Source organism: Felis catus, chromosome B3, assembly GCF_018350175.1.
Source record: "Felis catus isolate Fca126 chromosome B3, F.catus_Fca126_mat1.0, whole genome shotgun sequence".
Classification (NCBI taxonomy): domain Eukaryota; kingdom Metazoa; phylum Chordata; class Mammalia; order Carnivora; family Felidae; genus Felis; species Felis catus.
This window is the reverse complement of record NC_058373.1, coordinates 109,446,167-109,472,815: the sequence shown is the minus strand read 5'-3', so window position 1 is coordinate 109,472,815 and position 26,649 is coordinate 109,446,167. Positions and strand designations below refer to the sequence as shown.

At 41.5% G+C, this 26,649-nt stretch overlaps 1 protein-coding gene and 1 non-coding gene across 2 annotated transcripts in view; both read right to left on the bottom strand.

Annotated features, from left to right (window-relative positions):
• RHOJ (ras homolog family member J) overlaps positions 1-26,323 on the bottom strand; it is an 87,454-nt gene extending 61,131 nt beyond the window's left edge. Inside the window, exon 1 of the mRNA XM_011283255.4 lies at positions 25,483-26,323. Coding sequence (XP_011281557.2) covers positions 25,483-25,726 — 244 coding nt within the window. The 5' untranslated portion in view covers positions 25,727-26,323. The remainder of the gene's footprint in view (positions 1-25,482) is intronic.
• TRNAE-CUC lies at positions 13,905-13,997 on the bottom strand. The gene is given in 2 exon segments: positions 13,905-13,953; positions 13,961-13,997. It is a non-coding gene; the product is annotated as a tRNA-Glu (tRNA).
• Positions 26,324-26,649: the final 326 nt, after the last annotated feature.

The following is a 26,649-nucleotide window of genomic DNA, read 5'->3' as shown; positions in this document are numbered from 1 at the left end:
AGATGAATGGATAAAGAAGATGTCATATATATATATATATACATATATACACACACACACACACACACACAAACATACATACAATGGAATATTACTCAGTCATAAAAAGAATATCTTGTCATTCATGACAACATGGATGGACCTAGAGGGTATTATGCTAAGTGAAATAAGTCAGATAGAGAAAGACTAGTGCCATACGATTTCACTTATATGTGGAAGCTAATAAAACAGATGAACAAACATAAAGTGGGAGATACAGGCTTCCAGTTATGGAATGAATAAGTCATGGGGAGAAAAGGTATAGCATAGGGAATACAGTCAATTGTCTTGTAATAGTGTTGTATAGTGACAGGCGGTAGCTACACTTGTGGTGAACGTGGCATGATGTACAGATTTGTCCAGTCACTATGTTGTATACCTGAAACCAATGTAATGTTGTGTGTCAACTACACTTCAATTAAAAAAGAAAATAATAGCAACCAAAGATACTAAGACTTTTAAATAAACACAATGGGCATAGCGTATCAGAGAAGCATAAAATCTCCACAGAGGACTATGGAATAAATATTGCAACAAGCAATAAGAAAGAGAACTCATGAAAATATGTCTTTCCTAAGAGATGATAGGATGTAGAATCTCACTGTTTCCCCATCCTTAGATGGGGTTGGGGGAAAACGCCATTGTGAAAGTGGGTTGGGGTGATTCCTGATTAATCACTTAGCCAAATGGGTAAGATTCACTACTTGAAAGATACAGACATTTATATAATTATTATGACTACAGAAATCACATTTTGTTTATTATTTCTTCTCAATGTTTTATGAGAAACATGACAATCTGATTTAATGTTAAACCAACTATGGTTTACTGTTTGGATATGGACTGTGCCATGGAGAGCTGCCCATGGGGGGGGTCAACCATGTGTCAGCTCTCAGCTCCATATTCTGGCAAACTTCCTTGAGGAAAGTGGCACTAAGAAATAGACTGTGTTTATTTTCTTTCTTTCCCACTCTCCAGGTACCCTAATTCACCTTCCTCCCTTGTGCTGTTGTCTAAATCTTCCTTGGGATTATTGTATCAGCAAAGTGTAGTTTTGGGAGAGTAAGACAGCTCTTCCTATCTTGGATTTAAATTTAATAAGCCCTTGTGAAAATTAATCTTTTCAAGTATCAGAAGGGAAGAAAGTATGCCTGAATGCCCAAGAATGTAAGAATTTACTTGAGATTGTCAGTTAGGATTCTCTAGTCGAAGAGATTTGATGAAACCCACAGCGTGGGGGCGGCTTTACCAAGGAAAATAAAACGCAGGTCTAGAAGGGACCCCAGAAAGTTGTTTTCACGTGATCCACTGCTTTAGGCATGTCAGTATCCAAACCCCCAAGTACTATGAGTCTGTTCTCTTTATGAAGAAATCTTCATATATGTATATTTCATAACTCCCATCCTCATTGTAGTCTCTTATGAACCAAACCGACTAACATCAATCTAAATTGAGTTACTCTATGGGACATTTTGTGTTGTTTACTCTTCCCTGAAAGGTGGAAACTGACCACAGTTAGGGAAAACACAGTCTAGTATGTCAGATGTTACAGGACAAAGAAGTTGGATCAAGTCTCTCTCCCACATCAACAAAAACAACAAGAGCAAAAGCTACTGACATTTACTCAACACTGTTAAACATATTGACACATTGGCTCAGTTAATCTTCATATGTCCTAGATGAAGTAAGTCCTATTATATCTTCATTTTACACGTAAAGAAACTACAGACTAAGGGCACCTGGGTGGCTCAGTTGGTTGAGGGTCTGACTCTTGGTTTCAGCTCAGGTCATGATCTCATGTTTCGTGAGATTGAGCCCACACTGGGCTGTGTGCTGATAGCACAGAGACTACTTGGGATTCTCTCTCTCCTTCTCTCTCTCTGTCCCCTTCCCCACTCACACATACATGTTCTCTCTCTCTCTCTCAAAATAAATAAATAAAATTTAATGGGGCATGTGGATGGCTCAGTTGGTTAAGTGTCCAACTCTTGATCTCAGCTCAAGTCTTGACCTCAGGGTCATGAGTTCAAGCCCTACTTTGGGCTGCATGCTGGATGTGAAGCCTACTTAAAAACAAAAAAAACAAAAAAACAAAATCAACTCCCCTCCCACCCCCAAACCACTACAAACTAGAGAGTTAAATGACTTGACCGAAATCAAAATTACCAGTGAATGACAGAACTGTGTGTCTAATTTAGGTATGACTGATAAAAAGCACTTCTTCTTCTTCTTCTTCTTCTTCTTCTTCTTCTTCTTTAAAGATTTTATTTTTAAGTCATCTCTACACCCAACATGGGGCATGAACCCACAACCCTGAGATCAAGAGTAGTATGCTTCACTGACCAAGTCAGACAGGTGCTCCAAAAGCACATCTTCTTGACTATTCTACATACGTATGCATCCATTCCTAACATGGCTATGCAAGATAATTATATGATAAAAGTTTGCAAAAGCATGGCTAGTTCTTTGCCCATATAGCCAGGAAAAATGACAGCTCAAGCATGGCATGTTATAAAGAGAGTGATTTTGATTTATTTGACTAGCTGTTAATGTCACCCAGCAAGATGGTTGGGTTCACTGAATTATGCAACCGGTCAATTTTCTGTGCTTTTTCATAAACATGCTGTAATATCCACTATAAAGGACCCATAAAATCACAGGAAAAAGGTAGAGATGGATACAAATAATTTTGGGAATTAAGGAAGAGCCAACATATAAAAACAATTACAAAGCAACATAACCTTGTGGGGTGCCTGGGTGGCTCAATTGGTTAAGCATCCAACTTCGGCTCAGGTCATGATCACAGTTCGTGGGTTTGAGCCCCGTGTCGGGCTCTGTGCTGACAACTAAGAGCCAAGAGCCTGCTTTGAATTCTGTCTCCCATTCTCTCTTCCCATCCCCCATTCACACACACACACACACACACACACACACAATCTCTCTCTCTCTCTCTCTCTCAAAAATAAATAAAACATCAAAAAACAAACAAAAAAACCCCATACTATTGTAAATGTTCATTCATTCATTCAGAAGATATTTATTGAGTGCCAAGCATTCTTCTAAATGCTAGAGGTATGGCCCCTCATCTTACTAGACAAATGATATAAGAATGTGATGTGTGAGTGCACACATATGTGCGTGCAGTATTCTAGGTGGTTATAAATGCAAGGTGAGTGGAGAGTAGTTCATTATTATACAGTGTGATTGAGAAAGACCTTGCTGATAAAGTAACATTTGAGTGGATTCCTGAGGGAAGTGAGCAAGCCAGTCACATGGTTATTGGGGCACAAGGACCAGACAGGGGGAACAGCAAGAACAATATCTCTAAAGGGGAAATGTGCGTTCAAGGAATAGCAAAGAGACCAGAATGGATGGATGTGAGAGAATAAACCTTTTTTTTTTGGAAAATACCTCTAATATTTTTCTCTCATCCAAGTGCATCATCCTATACCTCCCATAAGATGTTAAATAGCAATGGCAATATGGGAATGTTTACCTTAATCCTGACTTCAGTGGAAATATTTTTCACCTTTCCCTATTGAGCATGATGATGGCTTTTAGACTAAGATAGATATATAAACAAAATCCTTGTGTGTTTAAGTTGCCTATTGCTGCATAAGAAGACACACCAAAATTTAGAGACTTAAAATAATAATCACTTTATTATCTCATGCTTCTATGACTTAACTGGGCTTGGTTGGTCAGTTTTTCTGCTTTATCATACCTCAGCTTGCCTGGAGGCTTGACTAAGTTGGAGCTACCAAGGTGGCTCATGCACATGTGTATCAGTTGGTGCTACATTGTAAGGAGGCTCAGCTAGAGCTATTGACCAGAGTGCCTTAGTTCTTCTTTTTTCCATATAGCTTGGGCTTCACTGCATTGACAATTGGGTCTATGAGGAAGGAAATCCTAGGCTCCAATGTGTTAGAAAATCAATTTCTCTTCATGCCTTTGGGCAAGGCAGTCACAGGTCCAGCTGAGATCTGTGGGCTGGGGAATAAACTCTACCTCATGATGGTGGAGTGACATATTTATAGAAAGAGGGGAGGAATTGGCAATGGTTGTCTTTGGAGGCTATCACAGCATCAATTCCCTATTTTGCTGTTGTTATTAAATCAAATTTTAATATTAATTTTTATAATGCTTTGTCAATCTTTGTGATGACTATACTGTTCTTCTCCTTAGACCTATTAATATGATGAATTTTATGAATAGATTTTCTAATATTGAAGTGTCCTTAAATACTTGGAATAAATATCTCTTGCACATGGCTTTATCCATATGATTCTTCATGACTAGCCTCCACAGTCTGAACTAGGTCTATGGAGGCTTGTAAAACCCTCAGTTTCTTCTCTTTTCTGCACACACTCCTTTACATACATGGTATATCATTTTTTCTCTTCTACATGTGTCTCTCACCTTAAAAAGTGTATTTTTGTTTGTGGTTTTTGAGACCTGTCACCACTGGGCTCTATCTCCTCAACTTCTTTCTCCCTCCTTCCTTTTTTCTTCAGTGAATTCTGCTGTTTGGGGCACCCTTTTAAAAATATTTTGGAATTTATGTCCTAGTTTTACTAGAAATATAGTTTATATATATATATATATTTTTTACCATTTTTTCCCTTTTAGATGGTTTTCAGGAAGAGGAGAAAATTGGCATCATGGTCATGTCAGAAGCCCCAATATGTAAATATAAAACTTTTACAGAATATACAAATATTAAATTGATTTTCCCAAGCTCTCAATAGGCATTTTAGAGTTAAAATTGAGAAGTTAAAGATGTCATTATTTGTGAAAACAGGGATGAGATTATTACAAGTTAATTGTTTGTCTTCCTTTCTTTGGTAGCAAATACAACCCTCTTGTGGAAAGCTAGAGGCAACTTATATTGCTTCCATAGAAAATTTCTCTCCACCATCAACTTCCAACTGTATCTTAATTAGGTGTAAAAGTGATAACAATTGTTTAAGTGATAGTTGGATGCAGTTGGGAAAAATGCCTTTCCTTGAAGATTGACCTCCATCACTTCCCAAATTGTGATGGGTTGAGGGTGTGAGGAACAATCCTGGGAGCTGGCAAGAGGCTCCAGGATGGGGGTACAGGAAAACGGTGAGGCTTAGCTTAGAAGTCAGAGAATTCTAGGAAATCAAGAAAGAAACTAACACAATCTTCCAAACAGCCAAATTCTGGATCTACCCTAGTAGGGACTAATTGTATTTATTAAGTACTCTGTGCATTTGGTATAAAGTAGGCCTGGAACCTTCACTAGGCAATAGGTTGTTTGAGGTATATTATCAAGAGTAAACAGCACAATTACAATTATGTCTTTAGAATAGAGTGTTTTAATATCCAAATGTTCTTATTGTGAGTCTTTTTAAGATCGTAAAAATGGATTTACATTCTTGATTAGAAACGATTCTTCTGGTACTACAGCTGGGTGAGCTGGGCCATGGAGACCCTCTCTCAGCCCCTCCTCACACCTGCTGCTGAGATAATGCCAACAGTCTTGAGGCATTTCCACCCATAAAAGGAACAGGCGGGCTGTATGTACAAGTTACAGTACGTGAAGCATTTATCTCCAGTTCGGAGCCCTATTTCTGGCACTCACACATCCATATTGCTTATGAATGTGTGAAGGAACAAATCAGGATGAACTGCGTTCTTAGAGATGCAGTGCTGGGGATAGAAGACGTATTTGCTTTTATGCTATTGCTGTACTTTGTGGCTAGTGACATTTTATGTCATTCTACATTGTGGTGCATTTAATAAATAAAGTGATTTATTAAAGTAGGAAACAGTAACATTTGATAGTGTTTTCCAACACACAAAATATGTTCATGTGCATTATACAATTTGTGATTTCTTGGGGATGTTTGGCTAATATAGATTAGTTGCCTCGGGACCACTACAATGCTGTGTTATTAAGAAGACAGGTTACTTCCTAGACACCTGGTTTCAATGCAGAATTATGTGTTAGAGAGAGTTATGGTGGTAATAAATTTGCTCAACAAGCTATTTTTAGCGGCTTTCCTGGTGGAATGAAATTGGACTATGAAATGGGACTATAGACATTTTTAAAGAGTTTTAAGTATAATACCATCTTTTCTTTCTTTTTGAAAAATGTTTCTTTTTGGTAGAGAGGATGTGTGCATGTGTGCACGTATGCGAGTGGGGGAGGGGCAGAGAGAGAGGGAGACACAGAATCTGAAGCAGGCTCCAGGCTCTGAGCTGTCAGCGCAGAGCCTGGCGCAGGGCTTGAACTCATGAACCATGAGATCATGACCTGGGCTGAAGTTTGATGCTTGACCAACTGAGCCAGCTAGCTGTCCCTAATACCATCTTTTCTTAAAAACAAATATATTGAAGCTATCTTGTCGGGATGAACCATAATCTGGAAAAACAGAGTTACCTATGTAATGGTAATACATAAGGAATATGTTAATATATATCCTTCCGTCTTTTTTCTACCAAGAGAGTTGGGGTTTCTCTCCCTTTGTCTTCTACATCTGTTTCTGTCTCTGTCTCTGTCTGTCTTTCTCTCTCTCTCTCTCTCTCACACACACACAGAGACACGCAAATTATCAACAATGAGTTGGATTGCACTTATTTCAGTCTTCCAGAGATGTCCATGAAGTTCAAGGTTGGAATGCTCATATTGAAAACATTGCTGCCAGCCTTCAGTTGATAAAATTGCTATGAAAGTTAGCCTCTATGACTAATTCACAAGTTTCTCATGGAATTGCAGACAGTAACCTCCCTGGGAGGAAAACACTGATTCGTGGGTGATAGAATGAAGCTTTTGGGCAATAATCAACTCACTGAATGTGCTCCCCCATTCTGTGCACCTCTGTGGATCACCTAGGATGATGGTAGAGTAGGGCATTTGATAAAAATGTCATGCGTAAATGCAGAACTTGGATGGAAATGAGAGAAAAGACATCCGTAACTCCAAGGAAGGGCATCTATCGATGCTGGGAGTTGACTGCAGAGAGATGTGGTGGGGATCTAGAGACAGGCAGAACCATAAGATCTCTTTCTTAGACTAATAGGTCCTACTCTAGCAATAGTCCGCATGATTGATCACAATTTCCTATTTTTCCACTGTATGCAGCAGTATGGCTAACACTTGGAGGTGCCTCCAACATCTTCACAAATGGCTTTCACCTCTGAATTCCAGGAGAAGCAAATTTAAGGTCCATTTATCTGCCCCCGAGCCCCAAATTTTGTTCTTACTCATTCTTGGCACTGATCGTCAACAATGATAGGTGAGCTTAGAGCAGGAGGGGCTACTCCGTGTCCTTCCTTCTCTCCTCCCTAGCTCCTTTTTTTTGTTCTCCAGATACACAGAGGTGAGGAGAGCAAGAAATAAAACCTGTTTTGAAGAATATGCATTCCTCCGCCTTTGTTCTCTTGACCTTCAGACCGAACACAATACCAGGCTGCTCCCATAATGAAGTGGGTCCATTCACACCCAAATCATCTCAGATCCTTTGAAGGGGGAGAGGCCAAAACCACTTTGGAAATTGTACAGCAATGTCATTTTTAAACCTGTCTAGTCTAACTCCTTCATTTACGTTTTAAGACAATCATCTTGGGCGTCCGTGGAGACATGTGAAGCACTTCTCATCAGTAGGGCATCCACTGTGTTCCTCACCCTGGAAAAGGTGCTACCTCCTTTCTTTGGTGTTAGAAATATAATTAGCATTTATAAGCCAGTGCCTACTATAAGCCCAAATGTGATGGAGGAAAGAGCCTTGCTTATTAGGAGAAGCAACTTGGCAGAGGGGAGAAAAGCAGCTATTTTAAGGAGGGTATTCACAGCACCGAGAGACAGCAGAGATGGACGAGGAAAGCTTGGGGGATTTTACTGCTTCAAGAGACCAAGCACAACAATATAGATACTTAGAGATAGGCGTAAGGCTAGATTCTTTAGTAAAAAAAATCCACTTCTGCCTTTTGAATGCCTACATCTTTGGTCCTTGAGGGACAGTGTGCATGAAGGAGGAAGGAGTTTGGCAGCCTTTTGTAATTCAGGCCACACTTGGATGTTTTCTGAGAACATGTGGTTCTCATGAAAAGAGCCTACTCTGATTTAACGGAACAGAACTCCAGCCCCTACTTTCAAACAGCACCTTCCCTGGGGAGTGGGATGGAGTTACCCAGTCAGAGACTCCAGGGACCAGGCATTCCTGTGCTTGTCTTCATCCCTAGAATACAAGAAATATTATGTTTCTGAGACTTGATGTTCAAATGAGAGAAAAGCAGGAATTTGGGGAGTAACAGGGGAGGATCACCATCTGTCCTGAAGAAAGGATCCCAGTGGATCTTAGTGGAAAAAGTACCACGAGTTTGGGGCTGAAAGAACCCTGTCCTGGGAGAATTATGGAGAAAAATTTTGCTCAATTTTCTCTTTCCAAAGATTGGACAGACATTGCTCAGGGGCAGACTTGCATTATTCCTTCTGAATCGCTGATTCATTCACCGAGGCAGAAATATGCAGTCTTTTCTGAGTTCTTTTACATCACGCTATAATTACCATAACTGAATTTCTATGATTCTCACATATACCATTAAAGTATTTCTAAAGTCTTTTTTTCCCTAATAAAGGACTAAATTTAAATAGTATTAGCATGAAATTTGGCAGCTTGTCAAGTTCATATACCACTGCCTTTCTCTTAGAAGATGTACATTCCCTTTCATGTAGAAGTCACTGTATGGAGGTTCCGCAGAGGGGGAGGAAACCTTCATGCACGTACCAAAGAAAAGTTTGAAATCCTTTAAAGAAGAAGTAGGAGGGGCACCTGAGTGGCTCAGTCAGTTAAGCGTCTGACTTAGGCTCAGGTCACGATCTCATGGTTCGTGGGTTCAAGCTCTGCATTGGGCTCTGCGCTGACAGCTTAGAGCCTGGAGCCTGCTTCAGATTCTGTCTTCCTCTTTCTCTGCCCTTCCCCCCCCCCCCCCCTTCCTCTCTCTCTTAAAAATAAACATTAAGAAATGTTTTAAAAAGTAGAAGAACATGGGAAGACTAAATAAGAACGAAAACAATTTTCCTGAGGCTCTTTCTTGAGAATGTCATATATCTTTCAACAGCAGATTATTGATTTTAAGAACCTTGAAAAGAAAAAAAAATGTGCATTAAACCCTCTGAAGTCCCCATTTTCAGATACTTTGCTTAAAGGTTGTAGGGTGTCCACTTACAAAGAAATAGAAAAATAGTAACAACTTTTAACGGACAATTAGATCACTCTGCGGGCTGATCCTTCTCACCCTCAATATGCTTTATGTGGTGCTTTTTCTCTGGGCTCTGAGTTAATGGTAGGGTTTGTGGGAGTAAGCAGACATTGGCTGAAAATTGGAGCTAAGTGTCACTGTCAGTAGAATAGAAACTCTTCCTCCTGTCACAGGGAAGAGGCATTGAAACTGTTCACGAGGTGGTAAAAGATGGGAAAGCTGAGGCAGTGATGTCATCAGAAAGGAACACCACGGAGAGTTTACTAGCTCCTTGTGACACTGAAAGCAAACAAAATGGGCTCTCAAATGTTGTGTAGATGCTTTGAAAGTCATGTTTCTGTTTGTTTCTGACTTCCTTCACTCCTTCACCACAGTAAGCTCTAACACTTGGACATCTAACCCTTGAAAGCTTGGAAATCATTTGAGGACCCACATACAGAACTAGGCGTGATGTGAAGTGATTTCTTTTCCTGTGTAGATTACTATAGTTAAGGTTAGTTGATGATGCAGTAGGGTCCAAAATAACTCATGATCTCTTGTAAGTATTCCAGGACTCCTAGAGCTTAGAGCCTAAGATTCTCCCAGGATCCAGAAAAATCCACTGAGTGCTAGACTACCCTGGAATAGGATGTCTTTTGTGAAACTGAAATTCAATCTATAGTAATTGCTGAGGTTGCCAAATAGGATGTCTGGCTAAAGAAGCTTTTAATGGGTTAACTGGTAGGAGCTAAATGAAGCATAAAAGTCATTCAGGATGATTTGTAGTCTATTACATACTAAATCCTAGTAAGACTAGTGGATCTATTACAAGGAGAGGGTATTCAGTACTGTAAAACACAGTGATCTCTGGTAACCACAGGGAACCAAAGGTCTCCTGTAATACCAAAACATGTTTAAACCTATGGAGCCGAGATTAATTTGGGGATTTGCAGAAATCTGGTATTTTGAAACTCAACACAATATTATAATGCAGATAAACCTGGGAATAACTTAATAGAGGTTTATTAAAATGCTGGGAGAGAAATGTAGTACTCTCATATTGGTGACTTCAGTCCTTTACATTAGTCCGATTGACCTAACTTCATTTAAATAACAGGTGAAAAAGGAAACAAGATAGAAGTCCTTGAAAAGATTTAGTTTAGACTTTTATATCCTGTTAGGACTGTACCTAACTATTTTGGTGAGATCTCCATTCCTACCAAACCATTACACAAGCTACTGTGTGTCAGCTATGGATTTGAAATGCAAGTTATTCGCGATTGATGTAAACTGAATTTGTGAGAAGCTACCCATGAAAAATGGGGAAATACAAGGTCAGGTCTCTCTGAAAGGAGCTGGAAAGAGCTGGGTGTATTATACGAAAATTTCCTCCACTTTCAAATACATTAAGAGCCATCATTCTGAGGATGATACTACTAAGGATTTTTCCATCTTTGCTGAGCTTGAGTGAAAGTAGCTTCGATCTGCTGCCTGATGGATTCAGTTTATCTAAAAGGAAGGACTTGATAGGGAGAATTATTAAGAGGGTAAATGAACGGAATGAATAGCATTAAACCTCTACAGTCAAGTTTGTGCCTAATATTGACACTTAAGATTTAACATTAATCCTCTCTTTTGAAAAGTTCGGTTAAAAACACATTTACTGTTGAACATTCTTAAGGTTCGTATTTACCAGCTTGAACTATGGCAAGTGTCATGCAAAATTCATTTTGGTTGAGGAAAGATGCATGTAGGGCTCACAGTACATGTGTATCCAACATGAGCAGAAAGGAGTCTTGGGCGGGGGGAGAGAGAGAAAGAGAGAGAGAGAGAGAGAGAGAGAGAGGCCATAGCCAGTTTTCTTCTAATAACTTTCACTTTGACAAGTATAAAATGCCTCATTATTTTTTTAAAGGTCTATTTACTTCCTTTGGGAAAGACAGAGTGCACACATGAGCAGGGAAGGGGCAGAGAGAGAGGGAGAGAGAGAATCCCAAGCAGGCTCCGTGTTGTCAGTGCAGAGCCCAATGTGGGGCTAGATCTCATGAACTGTGAGATCATTAAAAAGCCTCATTATTAATATATACGAACATGTTCATTGCATTTCTTGCAAGCATATCAGCTGAAAATTAGTATACTTTCTAGCTACCGAATGATTACATTTTATAAGTATCAATCATAATTCCTAGGAGTTTTACCCCTGTTATACATTTAGGAGATGATCGACTCACTGTTTTTCCTCATAACTAATCTCCTATCTGAAAAGAAAGTTAAACAGCACATACTTTAAGGAATTAAGTTTTTCTTTTTGCCTCTAGTACATAACATCCTGAAAAACAGAGATAAAACAGAAATGCCTTATATAAATAGGAAAACAACTTTTTGCCTAGTTTAATCACTCAGAACTCACAAGATTGAAATTTGACCAGAACAAAATCTTTTGGATTTTTTTCCCCAAGAAAAATAAAATTGCTTTACAAGTTCTAAACGAAGCCAATACAACATTTCTGAATGTGTGTTTATGATGCTTAGGATACATCCTTTCAACACAGAAAATTATCCTGACTATTCACACAGAATGACTGACTATTCTGTCAGTCCTGACTATAATCCTGACTATTCACACACTTACACTTAGTGTAAGTGCACTGTGAGACTCTCAGGTGTCATTCATTCATTCATTCAAGCAATCATTCAGTAGACATTTCTGAGTGTCTATTGTGTCCTAGGCTCATTCCCCAGCATTGAGACATAGAGTAAACAAGACAGAAGGAAGCTTGCCATTGTGAAGTGTATATTCTAGAGGGAGACAAGAAATGGACAATTAAATAAATGAGATAGTAACTACAGAGGAAATAAGGAGGTCTCGAAAGGAAGCCCAATTGAATCAGAGTGGTTTGGCCTCACTGAAGAGATAACCTTCGAGCTGATAGGTTGGAATCCTTTCTGCCAGGTGAAAGGAGACTTTCGCTACCTAGAGATGACGTGAGGCCCAAAGAAGATAGCAAAATAACACAGGGCTTGCTTGGCACATATTACATCCTTAGCTGAATAGCATTAGTGAATTGCTGTTTTTATTAATCAACTGTAGACATGACTGCAAAAGGATTTGGAGGCAATTTTGCTCCCTATGTTTCATTCTGCTCAGGCCTCACAGAACATCGTTTCTCCCCTGTTGGCGAGGAGAATTGCATTCTGAGGCTTGGCTTACGAATGTGTATTAAAACAGCTGGAGAAACTCCAAAGGAAGACTTGGTCCCCACTAGCAGCACTGTTTGTCAACTGGTTGACCCAGGAAGGGTGCCTGAGCCCCAGTTCTGAAATTTCTGCCTCCCCCCAAATTGACATGCTATCTCTTTCAGGAACCAGATTCTAGCCCAAGAAGTAGCCTTTCTGGACTCTCAGTGATTGCAGCTTAGGAGGTTTTCCATTTTTGTTTTTTCTCCTTTTTCCCAAATGTAGGTCAAAGCATGAAGAACAGAAGGATTGGCCAAGGGGAAACAGATGTTTATGTTCATTTCATAATCGTAGGGCTGGGTGGATATGGAAGAACAATAAATAGTGTCCAAGACATGCAGAGCTGCACCAAAAACCACCCCAAGGGTCCCAGGCTCCTTCCTGTTTTTCAAGACCCCTTTGCTTCTTCCCACGAGAGGAGGTGTTCTCTGATTTTCCCTCGATGAGGCCACTGAACGTCTTCCAGGCTGATGGGTGTTTTACAGACAGCAGGCTCTACGAACAGGGGTTCACGGTTGTGGGGCCACGTCAGTCACAGCCCAGGCTTTTCTCCCAGCAGCTGGCGCTGGGGCGCCTCAGTTTGCTTAGTCAGCCCCCTGTCTGCTTTTTTACAATTTCTACTCATCTCCGTTCTGAGCTCGGAGGCTCCCCTCCTCACCCCAGCCCTCTCCCATCAGCCCTTCTGATTCTCAGCCTTGTACGTTCTCTTTCTTCCAGGGTCTCTCCGAGCCCCAGCCTGAATTCTGAGGGCATATCTTTGATGAGAACACTCTAGTCCTCATTTAGGCATTTGCTACTTGTTTCTGAGAGGCTCTAAGGGCCTCTTCTGTTTTACACAATTTTCCCTGTTAGAAACTCCCAAGTCAAGAAATTATATATGTGGATATCTATTTTTAAGTTGCTTTTTAATGATTGATGTATTATCATGGAGTTATTCCTCTTAAACTGGATTTATAGGCATCTTTACAGTATAAAGAAAGGTTTTCTGAACCTGCTAAATTACATTAGATTGAACTACATGAACTTAGGAAATCCAGAAGATTTTGAACTGTAAAATGGCAGTTTAATAGAGTCCATCTAATAAGAAACACTTAGGATGCTTGTTGAAATTTATATCGACAGCTCTTTCTCTCAGTGGGTCTCATACAGCAGACTAAAACTATGGCATGGACTAAAGAATCTGCATTTTCAACAAGCAGGTTTTTCCGATGAGCAGGTACGTTTGGGAAATACAGGTATGTCATCTGCAGCTGAACAAACACCTAATTAAATATGGTGCTTAGGGCAATTCATATTGTTCATGTGGGTCTACTGTATTTAAAAAAAATTTTTTTTGAACTTTATTTACTGTTTGGGGGGGAGGGGCAGAGAGAGAGGGAGAGAGAGAGTCCCAAGCAGGCTCTGCACTGTCAGCACAGAGCCTGAGGTGGGGCTCGAACCCACAAACTGGTGAGATCATGACCTGAGCCGAAACTGAGAGTCAGACGCTCAACCGACTGAGCCACCCAAGCGCCCCATGTATTTTTTTCCTTAAAGTATTTTTTTTTTTTAATTTTGAGAGAGAGAGAGAGAATGCATAAGCAGGGGAGGGGCAGAGAGAGAGGGAGGGAGAGAGAATTCCAAGCAGGCTCCCTGATGTCCACACAGAGCCTGACGCAGGGCTCAAACTCACAAACCATGAGATCGTGACCTGGGTTGAAATGAAATCAAGAGTCAGATGCTTAACTGATTGAGCCCCCCAGGCGCCTGGCCTATTGTAGTTGACGCGAGAAATGTCAACTTCGTGATAATGGCAAAGATTACTAAGTGTCCATTAGCATCTGCTCACTTTTTCTTTGGGCATAAAGCTAACCTCTCTCGTAATAATGTGTGGCCGAGGGTTTGGCTTCTCTCCAATGAGATGTGAACAGAAGTGGCACATTCCACTTGTGGATCTGGCCCACACCGCCACTCCTTGCCTTCACTCCTCCGTATTCTGGGTACCAGAAGAGTCACAAGACAGAAAAAAGTTAATCCTTAATGGCCCCATGGAGCAGAACCATCTCATCAACCTGAACACTTGCCCAATCTGTTATCTGAGCAAGACACAGAATTCTCATAGTTTGAATCATTTGATGTTTGGGTCTGTTTGTTACAGCATCCTAGTCTATTGAGTGTGGTGTCATCATTACAAAAACCTAAAATAGTGTGCTGTTGGCTGAGCTGTTAAGTGGCAGGTGGTAAGAAAACAGGATAGGCTGGAAAGACAGAGATCTAAGTTATCCTGTGGCAAAACTGTATTTTTAAAAAACTATTGTCTGTGAAGCCTGGAAGGTGAACAGTTCCTACAGAGTTTGTAGCATGTGAAAAAAAAATTGGGAAAAACCAGAACGTTCTTGTATGTTAATTGTTACTGTGTTTAGCAAGGTGTTACAAGAAAGAAAAGAACTGAATTGGTCGTTTTTTTTTTAAGCAGAGTTTGATAGAACACAAATGTTAATGGACTTAGAGAGCCCCTCGAGTAAAATCGATTATTTTTGGATTCCACAAATAGAAGATACAATTCAAAAAGGATTCGGGGGCACCTGGGTGGCTCAGTCAGTTGAGTGTCTGACTTTGGCTCAGTTAATGATCTTCTGGTTCATGAGCTCGAGTCCCACAGGGGGCTCGCTGCTGTCAGAGCGACATCTGCTTTGGATCCTCTACAGAGGGTGCAGACTTCTTCCACTGCCAGCACAGGGGGTCTTCCCAATGTACACCCCTCCCCCTACCCCTCCCCTGCTTGCGCTCTCTCAAAAATAAACGTTAAAAAAAAAAAGGATTTGAGCCATAAATGCCCATTTCTCTGTTTAAGCAAGAGAATCAGCTATGTGTCAAAGATCAGGTCCCTTGCATCTAAGCCTGCTGCTTCATATGGCCTCCCAGTAGCTATTGTGAATTTGAGAAAAAAGGGCATTGGCTACCAGAAGCAGACAAATGAAGACTGTTTAAGAATTACGTCTAAGGAAGACATACTTTGGTCTTGGATATGGTTACTGGTACACGGAAATTACCAGAAACCTGGTAAATTTTTGAAAGAGTTGTGTGTCCAAAGAAATGCCAAACGTGGACTAGATATGCTTACAGCTGTGAAACAACACTGAGCCCCCCCAAAACTGTACAAGCAAGAAGCAGGCTGTGAAAGTGTTACAGTCCCCAAGAAACACATGCGCCTAAAGGTCTAATTCAGATGTGTATCACAGAGGACAATGGATGAGGAAGAAGAACCTCCCAGACCTGAGCCAGGAAAAGCGGAGACTGAGGGATGAAGGAATTCCTCCCGGAGAATAGCATCAGGGTCAATTCAAGAAACTTCTTCCACTGCCAGCACAGGGAGTCTTCCCAATGTTTGCCATCAGGATTCTGTTATTGCTATGTGCCTCCCATTTTTTCCTTTTCTTTTTCCCTTTTTTAAAAATGTTTATTTTTGAGAGAGAGAGAGAGAGAGAGAGAGAGAGAGAGAGGAGAGAGAGAGACACACAGAATCTGAAGCAGGCTCTAGGCTCTGAGCTGTTAGCACAGAGCCTGATGCGGGACTCAAACTCACAGATCGTGAGATCATGACCTGAGCTGAAGTCAGACGCTTAACCGACTGAGCCACCCAGGCACCCCCCCACCCGCCACCATTTTTTCCTTTTTTGAAGGGGTTTTGAATATTTTGGCTATTTCATCCCTGTTCCACCATTGTTTAAGGGGTGATTGTATAAATGGGACAGATACTGAATTTCCTATTGGACCACAAGGAGCTACATCTCCATCAAATGCAAAGAGCTGTGAAAAAAAAAAAAAGAGTTGTGTATCATCCGCAAACACTGGGCTTTGACCTGGTGCAGTGACAGCGTGGGACTCTGGCCAGTCCTTCTTTGGAAAAGGGCAAGCTTGTTTTACGTGTGGGAAACAGTGTGAAAGGATATTTCATGGATGGAGAGGCTGATACAAGTGGAGATAGCTGGTTTCTACCGAAATCTATTCTTTCCGCTCTTGGGCATGTAGGAAAGGCTTCATAGCCCAGCCTCTTTCAGCCTGAAGTGTGACCTGGTGACTAAGTTACAAGGCCTATGGAGTGTGACTGGAAATGATGTCTGTCACTTCCAGTCTTGGCCCAGAAAACTTTCCACCGAGTCTGTCCATGTTCTTTCTCATTAGGCTGGTTGGATGCAGATAGCGATGAGATCCCAAGGGATGGCAGGGTCACAAGATGGATGGAGCCTGGGTGTCTAAATGACTAAACAGAGGAAAGCAGCCTCACTGACTTGAATTACTTGCCCAGAACCATCACATTAGCAAGAAACATCCTGCCACGGTGTTAATCCCTTACATTTTTGGGTTAGCATACCCTAACTAACAGTGGCTTTTAGATTGATGTTATTAGCTACCAAACTCTACACTGCCTGTGTTGTTTGTTTACTGCTTCATGACCTCCACTTCCTCCATTACAAGTTATTCAACTTTGGGAAAATTGGTTAGTGTCTCCATGCCTGGATTTCCTCATCAGTAAAATTGGGAAAATAATACACCTCCCAGGGTCATTGTGAGGAAGCAATAAACTGATGTGTGAAAATATCCCAAATATGCCTGAATCATACCAAAGACTATGGAAGTGCATAGCGACTGTTATTGTTGTTAATACATATACTAGTGGCATTTCAGTTTCATAAATAACACTACCACCCTTCTTGTTGGGTCACACATGGCCATAATGAGATTCATGCTCATCCTGGGAATGAAGAGTGCCAGAAATAAAAGCTGTATTTCACAACCAAGACGAAACCGAGCGAATACACAGGAATCAGGTCCTTTTGTTTCATGAAAATTGGACGCTTCCAAGAAGCTGGTAGACTTCAGAGCTTTCAGGAACAGTGCCAGGACACTCTGTGACTCACAGTTGGTCTCTGTTGAATTCATGATGGAATTATCCTGACTGCGTTACGGCCAGAGAGTTAACTGTTGGGATTCTGCTGACTCACCTAAGGGGTGCCATGGATTTCTGTACGTGGGGAAGTCAGTTTTCAGCATAATATCAGAAGCTGTATCCTTACACCGAGGACAGAGCCTCCATCATAGACCCTTGCAATCTTGTGGTCAGGATTGATGAGGGAGACTGTTTCTGTTGACTTTTCTTTCCTGTCCTTTCCCGAGAGGCCTTATATTTGTCACCCACCTTCATGCTGCCTTTGTAAAACAGGCTAAGTGTCTCCAAAACATAAACGTCCAATGTGCTGGGCCATCCTGGAGCCAAATTCGCTATTTGGCCCACACGAAGTGGGAGAAATGGCAGATTTTGGAAAAGCTATTCCAGAAATAAAATACCGTTTACCTGAAGCCCAACCTCAATGGGCAGGTAGGTAGTAAAATTTATGAAGGGTTTCCTAGCCTGGAAGTGAGGGGAGTGAGGCCAGGCTATGTGGAACGAAATGTCTTGGTCACAGGGAGCCTGTCCGCTGAAGCCTGGACTGGTCTCCCTCCTTGGCTTGTTGCCAGCTAAAACTGGAATGCGGGAGGGCTGGGAATGGCAGATGTGGTGTCCAATGCTGAGGGCATGGTTTTTCTTGGGTCACAGAAACTTAATTTTCTTTATCCCTCTTCTATCTTTTCTTATGCCAAAGAGCATGCGGCTCATAATTGACCATCTCTGCAGCATGCTTTGCCTTTCGGAGTGTAATTTGCACCCTTGAAGCCTCTGAATGTGCTTGCTTTCATAAGCATCTCAGTGTAGACTGCGGGAGGAACTGTCTGTATAATTCCTGCCACTGCGCCTTTGGTGTGGCCTCCAAGGGTCCAGAAAAAGCATCAGCTATACATTACACCACCTCAAAAAGAGACCTTGGGGGGTTGGATATCTATAAGACTTTGTGGGGTTTTTTTCTACATTTATTTATTTATGTTGACAGAGAGGGAGACAGCACAAGTGAGCACAAGTAGGGGCAGAGAAAGAGAGAGAGAGAGAGAGAGAGAGAGAGAGAGAGAGAGAATCCCAGGCAGACTCTGTGCTGTCACTGCAGAAACCAGCTTGGGGCTCAATCGCAGGAACTGTGAGATCATAACCTGAGCCAAAATCAAGAGTCGGCTGCTCAACTGACTTAGCCACCCAGGCGCCCCAAGACTTCATGTTTTTGAGCATCACTGCATTTAGAAGGAACAGAGTGAGTGATTCCACTGGTCCATTCATGTCTCCTCTTACACAAACTTCTTTTATATTTTCGTCTAAGGTTAAAATCCTGGTAATTCATTTCATAGTCCCATGAGAGTTGTTTCAGGCTTCCTTTTGGCTTACAGAGAATGAATCTCATCCGTTCTCTAGAGACTCTCAGGTGTCTTCAGAAAAAACAAAAGAGAAACTCCTGAGTAAATATTCACAAATGGGCAGAACTATGTCACAAACCTTTATAGGCCTGGGGCTTTGCTTTCATTCACTTTCTATTATTTTATGTTATTCCTTCCTGCCCCTCTGTGGATTGGACATAGCTTCCCCTCTTGATCTGGCTATTAAGGCCAGGTGGTGATTGAGTCTATCTTGGACTGATCACCATTTAATTTGTGGAAAAATTAGACTGGACTTCCAGCTCTTTGTGAAAACAACTTTCTTTTACATCTTACTCAGCTGATAGAGCAATGAGATTTTCCCTTCTTTCCATAAATCATGTTAATTTCCTGCATAGGTGCCTGGATTTGGAAATAGTGACTTCAAAAATGAGTCTTGAAACACAGGTAGTTTTTGACAAACTCTGGGAGGGGTGGGCGACAGAAGAAAGAGCCACAGACAAAATCAATTCTAAGCCAGAGGATGATGGAAATGGTGAATGAGGTACACCGTGCACAGGCTTCAACCCGATCAGGCTTATTTGACACACCCATGTAGATAAACATACAAACCATGGACATAATCTAACTCAACATACAATCTAACTAAATGCAAAATGGAGGTGTTATCCCTATGTCATATGTTATGTGAAACATCACTTGATAATAATTTACCAGTGAGGGCGGGGGGGGGGGGTGGGTGGGAGGGTGTGGTCTGTTGCAAAACTCAAAGTTCAAGATAAGATAAAGATATGAGGGAAGAAGAAATGTGATTGTTCCATGGTGAGCTGTGAAAGCTCTAAATGTTGTTAGGAATTCTTGAGTCATCCTAGAAGGGAGTAGGAAGCAAGGCCCAGAGATGTTTCTCAGGCTCACTTGTAGAAAGTATGAGTGATCCTACCTACCTTCATCCCACTGCTCCCAATTTTTAGTCCTAGCCCTTAGTTGAACTTGGAGGCACTCTGAAACATGTTCTGTATATAAGAACTATAAGTCTTGAAGGGAGCCACCCAAAATTTAGGTAGTCTTTTAAATATAAGGCATATGGAACAATTTTCAGCTCATCTGCTTCCAAATGAAATGTACACATTGCAGAGTTACATTATTCAACAGCTGTGACAATGGCCACTTAGGTCAAGAAAACTCAACACTATGTTACAATTCCAGTAGAGATAAAATGATACTTAAAATGTGAACAAAATAGTTCAAAAATAGAATAAATGTAATTAATTTCCAAACATGTTCATTCCTAAAGATCGGACAAGCAGTTTATTTGTTTATTCAGCCACGTTTCAATGGGCAAGAAATTACCTAAGCACTGGAGGGACAAAGATGACTAAGACATACTAATTCATTTATGCAATAACTATCTATTGAGAATCTAATGTATGTTGGGCTCTGCTTTAAAAGCTGGAGACAGAGCAGTGAACAAGACAAAGTCCTTGCCCTCATGGAGTTTACATTCCAGTGTGGGATAAAAACAGCAACCAAATAAATGTAAGGGTGATGCCAGGTGGTGTGAAATGTTATGAATAAAGATGTAGCAGGATAAGTGGTTAAAGAGTGACTCTGTGTGTGTGTGTGTGTGTGTGTGTGTGTGTGTATGTTTGTGTGTGAATGTGTTCAATAATGTGGTCAATTGAAGCTGAAGAGGATCTGGGGGAATAGTGTTAGGCTGGGGGAAGGGCAAGTGTGAGGTCTTCAAGGAAAGTGGGATATCGGTGTGTTTGAGGGATGCCAAGATGGCTAGTGTGGCTAGAGCAGAAATACTGAAGAGGAGAGTGTGGTGGTAACAGGGACCAAGTCATGGAGTGCCTTGTAGACCATGATAACTGATGGGGTCTGAGTGTGAAGGGATTGGAGGATTCGGGCCATGGATAGCCCCCCTTCCGGCTGTGTGGGGAACCGACGAGAGGAGGGCAAGTTTGGAAGCAGGGAAGTGAGAGGTGAGCACACTAGCTTAGATGAGAAATGAGGTGAGTTGGACAAGAGTGAAGCAATGTAGGTGGCGAGAAGTGATGGCGCTTGAGTTGTATTTTGAATGTTGCGCTGATCGGCAGTAGTAACAAAGTAATAACAGAGTAATAACAAACGGTTTGAAAGGAGAGGGTGGGGGGTATTGTCATAGGATGAAAGGAGTCAAGTGTAATAACAAAGTTTTTGTTCTAAGCAATGGGTGGAAGGTAGTGGTCGTGTACTTGCACGGGGAAGACTAGGGGAGAAATAGATGGGAGGAGTTAAAGAATTTTGTTTTCACAGTTTGAGAAATTAGTTGTTACTATATATTCAAATGGGCAGCTGGATATATAAATCTGAGTCTCAGGGCCAGAGTTATAAACTGGGGAGTCGGTGGCATATAAATAATATTCAAAGCCATGAGACTAGATACAACCAACTTAGGCATGAGCAAAATAGGCAAGGGAACTGAGGGACCGAACACTGAGGTGTGCCAACATATAATGGGGGGGAGGAGATGGGGCAGGCGGCAGAGGAGATGGACAGAGATTTGCCAAGTGAGGGGAATAAAAGCCAGGAGAACCTGTTATCCCAGAAACCAAGCAGAGAGATAGTAATTAGCCATAAAAAAAGCCTCCAAGCCATCCAGTAGATGATGACTGAGAACTGACCGTGGGATTTGGCAAGACACTACTCTGTCTCAGGAGCTCAGAGCACGGTGGGAGTGGGAAACACAAGGAAACAGACAAATTGCCCTACATGGTTGAAGTCGTTCGTCTTCTACAAAGTAAACACATTTCTGGAGATAGGTTGAAGATGGAACAAGGAGCTCTCCTTATGCAGTCAAGGAAAGATGCCTGGAGGAGACATACATTTGGGTGGAGGGAAAATAACTAAGATTCAGAAGACGTAAAAAAAAATTTTTTTTTCTATCTGGTTGTTAACTTTTTTCATAAGGACTCATGCAAAACTGAGATTTCCCCTCCCAATTTAATATCCCGCTACTATTACTCCATGCATATTTGTCAAGTATCAATACATGTGATAACTGTATTATAAGACAACACATGCATTTATCACATCCTACTCCATTTGACGAATACCACTAGAATTATAGTTTTCTTTGTTGGAGTCTTTACCTCTTAGTTACATTTTAATTTCCTTTCATAACTGTGTGCAAGTGTAGAAAACTTATTCTTTCTTTTTTTTTTTAATAACTTTATTTATTTTTGAGACAGAGAGAGACAGAGCATGAGCAGGGGAGGGGCAGAGAGAGAGGGAGACACAGAATCCAAAGCAGGCTCCATAGCTCGGAGCCTATCAGCACAGAGCTTGATGCGGGGCTCGAACTCACAGATTATGAGATCATGACTTGAGCTGAAGACGGATGCTCAACCGACTGAGCCACCCAGGTGCCCCGAGAACTTATTCTTAATAATAGTAGCTTCTAGGTACCTAACACTTATCATGTGTGAAGCACTGTTCTAAGAACTTCGCGTGTATTATTTATTTTGCCTCACCAACACTCCTAATGCCTTTATGGTCCTTTTTTTGTCCATTTGTGATAATTAAGGCACAGAAAGGTTAAATAACTTGTTCAAGGCCACACCCCAATGGCAGTGCCAGTGTTGGAAGTGGGCTGTCTGGCTTCAACGCCCACCATCCTGAGTGGTATGCTTCATACCCTTCTTGTTGTATCTCCACTTTCCTGGGATGGGCCACTGTTATGGAAAAATCTTCAAGGAACAGGCTCTCTTTGACTTGAACTGCGTTTTTCTTCTCTTTACTTTTTTTGTTTTTAAAGTTTATTTATTTTGAGAGAGTGAGAGAGACAGAGAGAGAGAGAGGGAGAGGGAGAGAGAGAGAACGCACATGAACAGGGAAGGGGCAGAGAGGCAGGGAGAGACAGAGAGAGAAAGAATCCCAATCAGGCTCTGCACTGGCACACGGGACTCGAACTTACCAACCCTAAGATCATGACCTGAGCCGAAATCAAGAGTTGGACGCTTAACCAGCTAAGCCACCCAGGTGTCCCTTGAACTGCAGTATTTTAAAGACTCGGTAATTCAGTTGCTGCTTGTCCTTTCAGAATGGGCCAGTAGGACCCAGGGACAGGGTACTGGATACTTTTCCACATGGGGAAGACAGCATTAGTTCTTTGACAATTGAAGGTTTTCATGTAACTGCATAAGGATTTACATTCAATTAGCTCATATATGGGAAGGACAGTGGTAAAAGGAGAGTGTCTTTATGATGGGGAAGATTTCTTTATGAATGGAAATGTTCACTTCATTGTGACCCTAGATGTATGAGGCTCATGTCTTCATTTCCTTTATAACCTAACTGAAAGCCTGTGAGATGATTGTGTACCTAGAAAGGTACAGAGTGTAAATCAAAGTAACAGTGTTTGGGAATGTCTACTATGTGCAAAGTATGGCTTTGGGTAAAGTGACTGTGATTTCCTGAGAGGTGAAATCATAGAGTAGCCAAAATCTTTAAGATGCTTTGATGTTCAACTGGGTGTTATACATAGGGGATGAGTCACTGGAATCTACTCCTGAAATCATTGTTGCACTATATGCTAACTAACTTGGATGTAAATTAAAAAAAAGAAAAAAGATGCTTTGATGCTCACATAGCAGTAAGTATATACACAACTGAAATATAAAATAACTTGGTCCTAGTGGAAACTGGTGGTAGTTCAGCCTTTGCTTGATCTCTAATATTTTTTTTATAAGTTGACTTTATCTCTAAAGTTGGTTTTGTCTTCTCTCTTCCTTATACTGGACTGATAATTAGTTCAACCAATAGATGGGGATCAGGATGCATCATTCTCAAAAGCACTTAAGCCTCTCCCTTTAGTATATTTTGGGCCCTTTCTTTGATCTAAAAGTTGTTGAAATTAGGTACCAGCCAGTTTCTCTTTCCTGGCAGAAAGAGGGTGTCAAATAAAAAAACCTTTGCTAAGAAGTTCACATCTTAGTAACTTACTTAAGTCCCAGACCTCTTAATTTTACTGGTTTCTTTTTTCTCCGCATAAAAGTTTTCCTGTTCTCTTTATTCTGTTCTCATTAAAGTGTTCTTCTCTTGGCATAGTTATATTTTCAGAAAAACTTAAGGGAATCAGCATGAAAATTTGCTCTTAATTTTTACAAATATAGAAAAACCTTCTGGGAAGTGGATACTATTTTCACTGTGATTCTCTCTCTATCTGCTATGTAGTATTGTCATAAATCATGTAAATATAGGTGAAGGGTGGGACCTAGGTGATTGTTTAGCTGTGGAAAAGAAGCTACTTCCTCTAGAAAGAGGATTTCAAATGGCCACATAGCAAAGCCAACATTCACACAGGTTTCCTGTGTCACTTCCCCCCCTGCTGAACCTGACCCAAAGCCAAGGTGAAGGAAGGGAAATTTTCCTCTTGTGAAATCTCAAATCTTTGATAACTCACCAACCTGATCACTCTGTTGAAAAAAGTTGTAAAATTAGGCTACTGTAAACTTGAAGAATTTCATGAACTTGCTTTTGAGAAACAATAAGATTTGTTTTGGAAATTAAGAGAAAAAGAAAACAGATAAATTGAGATCAGTTATCACATTGACAAATACACCTACAGACTTTAGAACATTAAAAAAAAAAAACACCAAACAGTGAAGTTGTGGCTACAGTATTTTAACTGTCATGCCTTCAAATATTTTGTGTCCGATTTGATCCTTTCTGGATATACTTTAAAATGATTCAAATTTTATTTTTATCTTCATTTTTACTTTAAAAACATATTCATTAAAGATGTTTCTTTTAATTCAAGATACAGATTGCCTAATAGATATTTAAAATCTTTTAATACTCCTCCCATCTATAACCCTAGGAACATAAAATACAACAGTACATCACCAAATGAATTCATTAGAAAAATGAGTGTTCTAATGTTTGTTAATCTTACCATTTCATTTATGAAATGGCATGAGGTAAATATATGAAAAGTGGCAAAAATACCTCTCTCACCAGTTGTGTGGTTAGTGGCAACTTTCTTTTTTCAATCAAATCGGACACAAAACATTTTAAGGCATGACAGTTAAAATACTGTAGCCACAACTTCATCCGTTTTGTTTTTTTTTTTTTTGAATGTTCTAAAGTTTGTAGGTGTACTTGTCAATGTGCTAACTGATCTCAATTTTTCCATTTTCTTACTTTTTCTCTTAACTTCCAAAACAAATCTTGTTTCTCAAAAGCAAGTTCATGAAATTCATCAAGTTTACAGTAGCCTACGTTTTTCTTTTCTCTTTCTTTCTTTCTTTCTTTCTTTCTTTCTTTCTTTCTTTCTTTCTTTCTTTCTTTCTTTCTGTTTCTTTTTGGTGAAAAAGTTGTGTTGCGATTGCACTACATTTTAGAACGTTCACATAACAAGTTATTAACTCTTCAGGCCAACGTTGAGTAAGATCTCCCGCCCCAAAGCCTGGAGGAGCAGTTCAGGGTTAGTTTCCCAGTGTTGCTCATTTGATTGAAGTGGGGGGAAAAGTTTTGGATACGAAGGGATGCACAAAGTGTCCTAAGAGTTGCAGCAAAGCCCTCGGCCGTGGGTTCCGCCCCGCTGTGGGGCCACCGCCGGGCCCGCGCCCATCAGTGCCCCTGGAAATCAAGCAGGCCCCTCTGCGGTTGGGGTGTCGCCGCCCGCATCTTCCCCGCGTGTGCAGGGACAGGCTCCCCCCCCTCTCCTCTTACCTGCATAGTGGTCGAACACAGTGGGCACATATTCCTCTGGGAAGGCGTCGTTGGCGTAGCTCATGAGCAGGCAGGTCTTCCCCACGGCGCCGTCGCCCACCACCACGCACTTCAACATCTTCTTCTCCTCCGTGCTCCTGCAGCCGCAGCCGCTGTCATCTCCCTCCTCGCAGTTCATCCTGGCGGCTCCAGCTGCTGTGACCCTGCAGCTGCTGTTCCTTCTCCTGCCTCTCCCAGAGCCCATGGAGCGCGGGAAGCGAGTGGCAGGCTCCAGATCACGCTGCCTTCCTTAGGTTGCCTTGGATTCCACAGACCTGTTCCAGGCGGCTGGCACCTGCCCTCGTGCTTACCATACTGGCCAAGAAAGGTGGCGCACGTTGGGGAGAACGATTAAAAGCACGTGTCCCCTTTCCCTACAGTTTGAGTTAAGAAACCCTCATTTTCTCTGAATTCTAGGGGCTTCCTGGCAGTCTAGAAATTTCAACAGCCCGAGGGTTTCGCTGTGCTCTTCCAGACGGCTTCAGTTCTGCTAATCTGCCCCCCCCCCCTTTTCCACTTTACATCTAACATGGAGGAAAGCTGGGCTTTTTAATGGAGTTTTCCCCTTGCTTCCTCCAGCTTGCGGAGTATCAGGAAATCATGGGTTTCCTGCTGCATTCCATATTAGGCTCAGTGGGCTGGGGAAGGCTGCAACAATGGGAGCTCTGTGTGTGTGTGTTTGTACTTGCGGGGAACGCGGCCAGGGCATGGAGCGGGAAAACACTAGGGGTCCCACTGCAGACTCAAGCTGTCAGACTTCCTGTTTCATCTGCTGCTGGGGAGGCTGTTTGCCTGGGGCTGGCTGGGAAGAAGCTGACGAAAGATGGAAACTGGAGAGCGCTGTCTGCCACAGAAACAGAGGGAATGGTTTAAGTGAGCAGAGAGAACCACACCAGCCGTTGTGGGATAACATATGACATCATCCCTCACTGAGTCACCAGTGAAAAGCTCTGCAAATTAAAAATGGACAGTTCTTCACGTACCTACAGGAGAAACCTCAAGCATTTCATCCCGGCGACAGAGAAGAAAACCTTCCAGAAGTGCATTGTTTCAGAGGGAAACGTTCTTATGGATCATAGCTATGACGTGTGCGATCAGGTTTATGAGCTGCCACATTTGAGCACAATG